Source organism: Oncorhynchus masou, chromosome 32 (genome assembly GCF_036934945.1).
Source record: "Oncorhynchus masou masou isolate Uvic2021 chromosome 32, UVic_Omas_1.1, whole genome shotgun sequence".
Lineage (NCBI taxonomy): Eukaryota > Metazoa > Chordata > Actinopteri > Salmoniformes > Salmonidae > Oncorhynchus > Oncorhynchus masou.
Genome location: NC_088243.1, coordinates 34,682,518 through 34,691,943, shown reverse-complemented (window position 1 = coordinate 34,691,943; position 9,426 = coordinate 34,682,518). Strand labels below are relative to the sequence as shown.

Genomic DNA, 9,426 nt, shown 5'->3' with positions numbered 1-9,426 from the left:
AGTACAGCACAGCAGAGTACAGCAGAGTACAGCATAGCGGAGCAGAGTACAGCAGAGTACAGCAGAGTGCAGCAGAGCAGAGTACAGCATAGCAGAGTACAGCAGAGTACAGTAGAGTACAGCAGAGTACAGCAGAGCAGGGTACAGCAGAGTACAGCATAGCAGAGCAGAGTACAGCATAGCAGAGCAGAGTACAGCAGAGTACAGCATAGCAGAGCAGAGTACAGCAGAGTGCAGCAGAGTATAGCAGAGCTGAGTACAGCAGAGCTGAGTAGAGTACATCAGAGCATAGTAGAGCAGAGAAGAGTAGAGTACAGCAGAGCTGAGTACAGCAGAGCAGAGTACATCAGAGCTGAGCACAGTAGAGTAGAGCACAGTAGAGCACAGTAGAGCAGAGTAGTGTACAGCAGAGTAGAGTACAGCAGAGTAGAGTACAGCAGAGCAGAGTAGAACAGAGTACAGCAGAGTAGAGTAGAGCAGAGTACCGCAGAGCAGAGTAGAACAGAGTACAGCAGAGTAGAGTAGAGCAGAATACCGCAGAGCAAAGTAGAACAGAGTACAGTAGAGTAGAGTACAGCAGAGTAGAGTATAGCAGAGTAGAACAGAGTAGAGTACAGCAGAGCAGAGTACAGCAGAGCAGAGTACAGTAGAGTAGAGTAGAGCAGAGTAGAGTACAGCAGAGCAGAGTAGAGCAGAGCAGAGTACATCAGAGCAGAGTACAGCAGAGCAGAGCAGAGTAGAGCTTTGTACAGCAGAGTACAGCAGAGCAGAGTAGAGTAGAGGGGCTAAAACCCCTCAGAGAGACAACAGGAAGTAGTTGGGCGTAATACAGGAAACAGGAAACTGCCCTAGAGATCAGCAGTCTCACAGAGGAACAGACCGGACACTTTCACTAAAGAAATGAGGGGCAATGCAGTACAATTATCCTTGGTGAAATCTTTGTGTGTCACTCCTGAGAGTGACACCGCTTAAGGTGTAACCAATCGATGACCCTGCCTGGTAACATTGTGAACAACATGACAAATCCCCACATTGGAGTAGTCCTGTCACACACAGCCTCCTTCAGTTAGATAAGGGCCCTAGATAGGAACAGGACATGGATGTTTCAATCACTACACACTATACCAGCTAGCTACCTAGGAAAATAAAAGAATGGCAGCCCGAGAGGGAAAGGTGTCTATCTGCCGAGGAAGCAAGTACACAGTTGCACACACACACACACACACACACACACACACACACACACACACACACACACACACACACACACACTTGAGCAAACAGTCACACACACACAGTCATGCACGCAAACACTAAAGTACACACACACACACACACACACACACAAAGAGAATCGCCTTCCTAGCAATGTAGGCAGAGAGGAACGTGTATTGTGTTAACAAAACTGATGGACAAAGACGAAGAAGAGTTACTGACAGACAGAAGAAAACGGTGAGAGATGGGTGAGCAACCCTTCAGACAGAGAAACTGCTATTATGAGTTCGAACAGTATTTCATCAAAGCTGCAATGTAACTTTTTGGGTGACCTGACCAAATTCACAAAGAAATGTGAGTTATAGATCTGTCATTCCCATTGAAAGCTAGGCTAAGAAGATCTGTTCTATGTGAGCTATTTCTATGCTTCCCGTTCTTAAGTTTTGTTTTTGCGTCATTTCATTTGGCTTTGTACACCAACTTCAAACAGCTGAAAATACAATATTTTTGGTTAGTGAAAATATATTTAACAGCGGTTTAGATGGTACAATGATTCTCCACACTTATACATTTTTTGTTTTGTCACATAAACTGTAACTATTCGAATTTCAGCAACCAGGAAACGGCGGAGCGATTTCTGCATATTGCACCTTTAATTGCTTGAGAATATAACAAAGACCCAGGGTGTTCATTCCCCTTCACCACGACAGATGCATTTCTGAGATGTTCTGAAGTAACAGCTTTGACGGGTCAGAACCAGAAAGCCTTTCGTCCATCGCCAGGGTTATGCCAGTGAAACACACCCCAATAAAGAGCACACTTCCCCTTCAGGGGGATATAAAAGAAGGATAATGGTCGTGTTTCTGTCGGAACCTTGGGTTTCGCAGCCAATATGATGGTCAGAGAAGCTGCAATCACTCAATCAAGTGAAGGAAGTCCTTTCACCTGCCTAATAGTTGTTGAATGGAACGGCTAACCACCCAAATCACACAGGGTGGAACTTCCCTCCTCTGGTAACTAGAGGTCATGAGAGAGGGTACACAACCACAATAACATCCTAATCTCTCTCACAGTGCTTTGTGTTTGTGTGTTTCCACTGATCGGCACAGAAAGCTGTGAAAAGGTCAAATGTTGACCTTTCTTTATGATTGGGAACTGACATGAGACAAGGATTTCACACAGCCACAATAGCACCGGGGTGACAACGGTGGTACTCTCCCTACTGTAATTCACATACACACGATCGCTCACAGGTCGGTTTTTATAAAGTAACCTTACAGAAATGATCATCCATCTTTACCCCCTGCCTTCTTAGACCACTCTACATCCTCCAATGGCCTAAGAATATTTGAAAATTAAATCTTTAGAACCCTACATAGGTCCGGAGGCTGTGTGCTGTAGAGGGCTGTTTGCTGGCTGGCTCAATCCAAAAAGCCTTGAGCTTGGCTGGCCCACCTCACCCTGCTCCAACCTGCAGTCTGGAGACACTACAGGCCTAGCCAGAAGTGAAGAGACTCAGATAAAGGATTTGATTAATGAGTCTTTGAGGAGGAAGAAGAGAGGGAGCATGATAGAGAGAGAGAGAGAGAGCAAGAGAGAGCAAGAGAGGGAGAGAGAGAGAGAGAGATAGCAAGAGAGGGAGAGAGATAGCAAGAGAGGGAGAGAGAGAAAGAGAAAGTGTTGACCTTGCGGCCAACATTGAGAAAGCCTCAACTGGACTGTGTAATCAAGTAGTTGAAATGCAACCAGAGTTGTAAAAGGGGCAGAAACACGCAATCCTTGACTGACTGCATTCTCTCTCTGGCCATATCCTGCAGAACTCAGTTCTCACTAAAATCCTGGAGCGCCCCCACACTGACTCAACCACATCTGCGTGTGTGTGTGTGTGTGTGTGTGTGTGTGTGTGTGTGTGTGTGTGTGTGTGTGTGTGTGTGTGTGTGTGTGTGTGTGTGTGTGTGTGTGTGTGTGTGTGTGTGTGTGTGTGTGTGTGTGTGTGTGTGTGTGTGTGTGTGGCAGACCTGGGATAACTATAGTTTTAGCTGTGCTTTGTGGAAAGTAACTATTCCAAGGGAACAATTGTTACTTTGGAGGTGACTACAACTATTTGAATACAGACCTGAGAAAGCAACTACTTAAATAAAATATTGGAATATAGATCTCAGAGGCGACTACCGTTCTGAAACTATTGGATTGGCCGCCTTCAACTAATGGCAGGGCTGTATCTGGAACTGCATGTTGAAGATAGAAAAAGAATGAATCTATCTCACAGTCGAATTTGATCTATGCAATACATTTCTATCTGAACATTTTCATAAATGTCCATTCTCCTGAATGTCCATTGCCCCAGGTGTACATAATCAAGTCAAACCAATCAACCAATGATATTGTGTACAGATAAGTATAAATATGTTGCTAATGTATGACTCTTTCAACATGTCACTGAAAAGGTAGAAAACTGCAATTAATTGTATGATACCTGAAAATACTCTGAGGGTGGCATCTGAGGGTAAGTGTTATTTTTCAAACACACACTATATCAGGCGTATTCAACTCTGACCTTACGAGGTCCGGAGCCTCCTGTTTGTCTGTTCTACCTGATAATTAACTGCACCCACCTGGTGTCCCAGGTCTAAATCAGTCCCTGATTAGAGGGGAACAATGAAAAAACGCAGTGGCACTGGCTTCGAGGTCCAGAGTTGAGGGCACTATACCATCTTTAAAGGGATGGTTTACTCATAATGCTAAATGACATGATTTTCAACCTAGCGTGGCTGTAGTTGATTCAAGACAGTTTTGGGATATTTACTTTCCTTTTGACACTTAATGGCCATATTTTGTTACTGCTAGAATTCTCAGTAACACTTACCTTTAAACTGTTCTTGTGCCTGTGTAATAAAACAAATGACTTTTAGAGCAACATTTTACTAGGGTGTTGTTGCGTAAAACTGACCAAAGGCAATTGCATTTGAATTGCATAGCAAAGAACAGAGTTTTTGTATCTACTGTACACAAGGGGAATAGTGACTGTTCCTTACTCCACTTATGTAATAACTACATTAGTATGCAATTATAAAGCCATTTCCAATGTCCTGTATAACAACAATATTGCTATTGTCATAATCAAAGTTTCTACAAATGTATAGGGAACTGGATGTCAAGTGTTACTGCATTACCTTATGTCACTCATTATGAAAATACATGTGTTAGTCATTTTGAAGCTGCAAACATGGTTTTACTCTAATGTTACTCTAATGTTGAGATGAATGCATGTCCCTCGTATGTAATTCTAGGCTATAGGCTCCATCGAGAATTCATACCTAAGAGCCCTCCAAACCAGGGTTATGATAATGTATTTAGACTCATTTAACTAACTGTTGTAGTTTTTGGTTCTTCATCAAATCTTTGGCCGCTATCCAATAAATATTTGTTTGTTTTCAAATAACTTGCGTATATACATTGAGTGTGCAAAACATTAGGGACGCCTGGTCTTTCCACTGACCAGGTGAATCCAGGTGAAGCTGTGATCCCTTATTGATGTCACCTGTTAAATCCACTTCAAAAAGTGTAGATGAAGGGGAGAAAACAGGCTAAAGAAAGCATTTGTAATCCTTGAGACAATTGCGACGTGGAGTGTGTATGTGTGCCATTCAGAGGGTGAATGGGCAAGACAAAATATTTAAGTGCCTTTGAACGGGGTATAGTAGTAGTAGGTGCACCGTTTTGAGTCAAGAACTGCAACGCTGCTGGGTTTTTCTCGTGTGTAGCAAGAATGGTCCACCACCCAAAGGACATCCAGCCAACTTGATAACTGTGGGAAGCATTGGAGTCATTATGGGCCAGCATCCATGTGAAACGGCGGGGCCTGGACCTTGCAGAGTCCATGCCCCGACGAATTGAGGCTGTTCTGAGGGAAAAGGGGGGAGGGGGGTGCACCTCAATATTAGGAAGGTGTTCTTAATGTTTTGTACACTCAGTATATATTCAAATAGCTTCAAATATGATTTGTTTTTCTGGACCTGTATTCGACTATCAAAGAAAATAGTTGCCTTTTAGTTTAAACTCTAAACTATATATATATGACAACCTTGAGTATTTGAAAAGTTGGTATTTTCAAGGTCTGGTGTGTAGTGTGTTTGAATGAAAGTAAAGTAGAGGAAGCAGGGAATGCCAGAAATAGCCCATATGAATAATCTGGACGACAAATCAAACCTCCGGGCCAGAGCCAGACTCTCTGCCCACACACACCACAAGAGGTCTGTGTGGGAGCAAAGTATTCTGGGATAACAGAACAGGATGAAGTGTCCCTTAGACACTGATCTTCAGTCTGTTTTACATTTACCCCCTCTCTGACTGTAAGTGAGGTCTTACCTGCTGGGGTGGGGCGCGGGGAGGCAGGTAGGGGGGCTGTGTGGGGGCGGTGGGGTTCTGCTGGGGGGCTGAAGTAGGATCCCGGAGGTGTTCCCTGCTGCTGCTGGCTGTATCCTCCCATACCCTGCTGGCCATACTGGGGGGGAACCTGCTTGAACAACCAATCACACAATAGTTAGAGCAGCTAGCACCTCCCCTCTGCTGGAACAACCAATCAGGCATTAATTGACCGTCCTTCCCCAGAGAGAGCATTCCGAGGAGCCTGGATACACCTCTATGCTTCAACCATAGCTTCAACCTCCATCTATTCCTGGTTGACTTATGGCCACATCATGTTAGCAGCTCTGTTTCAACTGTGACAAACCATTCTAGCCATGCTCCCCTGCCAACTCCAGTCACAGAGCAACTAGGGTCTTCACATGTCCCATCTCCTGCCAACCCCCTCTCCCTCCCTCCATCCACTCTCCCCCTGCCAGAACACACATAGGGACGGGGACAAACTGTATAAGTTGTTCTGTTTTGTGAGCCCAGACCAGGCCATAACTGTAATAGAGGAAACATGGCTGAGAGAGAGCAGTTAAGACTCACACTACCTATGGGCTAGGTATTCCCAGAGACACATTGTGGTTTTCATTACACTAACACAAGGCTACTAAGTGTGTGAGTGTGTCTTTGTTTGTCTGTGTGTGTATTCACAGAAACGTGTCCATAAATGTGTATTAGTTTCCCCAACGTGTGCCAACACCACTGGGCTAATCTGTGTATTGTCCCAGTGTTGATCCCTCCGTGTTGGGCTTTATGGCGACATAATGAAAGGCTCTCTCCCTCCTCTCTGAGGATTTCCTCGATGTCGTGGTGATGGGAGCCAGGAAAATAACTGCTGTTGTCTTTGGAATGCACGAGTAGCTTCCCCAACCCGACCGCCCCGCGTGCCATCAAACACAACCCCTTCACTACAACCTTTCGTTTCATCCCTCCATCCCTCTTTCCCAATGTCGAACTCTGCTTACGTAACACGTTCTCATGAGCAGCTGCCCCAGCAAACGCACACATGCATCACGCGGTTTACTCTGTCCCAGAAATCCAAACATTTACTGCTGCCAGTCAGTGTAGTCTGACGACACTTTTCTTGCCATGTTTTCCTTGAATCGTTTTCAGCCCCGGCCACGAGCTTGTTAACCGTCGTTAAATGTGGCATAAGTGGCAATTTCAGCGCATGTATTCATTCCTGAGTTCAACTGTACAAACTGATGTAAGGCAGGGGTCTTCAAACTAATATTGACCAGAGGCCCCTGCACAGGAAAACCAGGGACCCCCCCATCATAAAGAATAAAAAAAAATGTTTTATCAGGTGAATGATTATGGCAAGGAGAAGTCATCAACATTTTTAAATTAATACATTTGGGAGATAAGAGTTATAATTGGAAGAGGGGGCGTCAACTCTAATATAACTTTCTATGTAATAGGCTAACTCGAACGCATTAACCCTAACCCATTTTCGCTAGTAGCAGCTGTTTAACTTGATAAACAAAGGTTAGCCATGTGTTGGCAAAAACGAATGTCCCAAGTCAAGAAAGCTTACTAGTAGATAGTCACACTTACAGTGACTGGTATTCGTGGGTGCTTTTTTTTTAAAGCCTATGTCAGATACTCCAGTGACTGTAATTGTCTCCAATGAGTGTACTTTGCTCAATATTAGGAGTTGAGAAATAATTTTAACATCATTAGAAGGAAGATGTTCCTGTGTCACAACAGGCCATGACCTGGAGTCCCATAGGGCGGCACACAATTGTCCCAGCGTCGTCCGGTTTAGGGGAGGGTTTGGGGGGGGGCTTTACTTGGATCATCGCGCTCTAGCGACTCCTTGTGGCAGGCCGGGTGCCTGCAGGCTGACTCCGTTCGTCAGTTGAGCGGTGTTTCCTCCGACACATTGGTGCAGCTGGCTTCAGGGTTAAACAAGCAGGTGTTAAGAAGCGCGGCTTGGCGGGACATGTTTTGGAGGACTTATGACTCGACCTTCGCCTCTCCCGAGCCCTTTGGGGAGTTGCAGCGATGAGACAAGATCGCAATTGGATATCACGAAATTGGGGGTAAAATAAATGAAGATATTCTCCTATTTTCTTCTGTAGGTACTGTATGTAATTCAAAATGTGTTTAGTTTATTCTGTTAGTAGCAATATTAATAAAAACATTTAAATAATTTATTTGCGGACCCCCTGTAATAGCTTGGGGGCCACGGACCCCAGTTTGAATATCCCAGATGTAAGGACTTCTCAGTGACACATGCACACTCCAAACATTTTCATTTGAAACATCCCTCCCTGACACAAGCAGGCTCCACAAATAACTGATTTATTTTTAGGATGCTGATATTACTGTGATCTCACTGGTAACAGTCGCTATGAGTCTGTTTCAGATCAAAGTGGGAGAGTTCAGAGTTGATCCTTTAAATGAGCGTGGGAGTGACGGTCCACCCAAACCCTCTTCATAAAGTTGATAGACCAGTGGTAAAACGGGCTGAAACCCGAGCAGGCCAAAGACCAGGTCAGTACGCACCTGATACTGTCCAAAGTGCACAGTCTAATATATTGGATACCTAACGGACACATTCATTTGTAGATGTGATATGTTTTTATGACTGCCGCAAGATGAAATGCCTCTGAGGATGTAAACGTTTTCTGAATCTGAATTCTGATGTTTTGAGTATATATTTGACATGGCTTTTGTGAGTATGTGTCCGTGCGTGTTCTACGTGTGTGTGTCTGATCTCACGGCGTCTACTGAGCTTACTGAGACATCCCACGTTCAGTCTGTTTAAAAACACACACATATACATACACCACGCATATTATATAGACTCTCACACACATGCATTAACAAACACACAAAAAAGACAAATGCACACTATTTAGCCTAAAAGCGATTCACACACACACACACACCATTAAAGCCAATGAGAACCAGGCTCAACACTATGTTGACGATCCTTCCCTGTCTAGTCATTGTCAGGCGCTAACAGACAGGACAGGTTTGGTATCGAGGCTTATCCTCCATGGTGATTCAGTCATGACGACAACCGTGGGCTGCCTGCTCCCTTCCTTTCTATAGGACAGACAGATCAGATGAGACAGAATTAAACCTCAACAAGCAGCAACCCGTCTGACTGCATTAGTTGCGTTTATAGGTAGGTCTACTCTGTGAGCTGAAATGTTGCTATGCTAGACCTCTTTTCAGGAGGGCTTCTTGTAGTGATAATAGGCCTTTGTATGGTGGGACAAGTACTACACTACACAGTAGTATGAAGAACACTGTCATAATAATGTCATGTGTAGTTATGCCATGGTATTGACTGGCTCAGCCAGGAGGAGGAGAAGACAACATACAGAAGCTAATGTTTGCATTCAGGTGTGTTTCCTGAGAGCGTAACAGTGTGCTACACTGGACAAAAATATAAGCGCAACATGTAAAGTGTTGGTTTCATGAGATGAAATAAAAGACCCAGAAATGTTCCATATGCACATAAAGCTTATTTCTCTTCAATTTGGTGCACACATTGTTTTACATCAAAGTTAGTGAGCATTTCTCCTTTGCCAAGATTATCCATCCACCTGAGCGGTGTTAAGAAGTGGATCAAGAAGTGGATTAAAGAAGTGGATTAAACAGCATGTTCATTACACAGGTGCACCTTGTGCTGTGGACAATACAAGTCCACTTTAAAATGTGCCGTTTTGTCCCACAACACAATGCTACAAATGTCTCAAGTTTTGAGGGAGCACAATTGCATTTGTATCTATTTGAAGACACAGAAATGCCGTGATGGGATCCTCAGGTCTATTATGAAGC

At 44.2% G+C, this 9,426-nt stretch overlaps 1 protein-coding gene across 1 annotated transcript in view; it reads right to left on the bottom strand.

Moving 5' to 3' along the window:
• LOC135525999 (AT-rich interactive domain-containing protein 1B-like) overlaps positions 1-9,426 on the bottom strand; it is a 230,430-nt gene that overhangs the window by 176,611 nt on the left and 44,393 nt on the right. Inside the window, 2 exon segments of the mRNA XM_064954001.1 lie at positions 5,584-5,644; positions 5,646-5,731. Coding sequence (XP_064810073.1) covers positions 5,584-5,644; positions 5,646-5,731 — 147 coding nt within the window.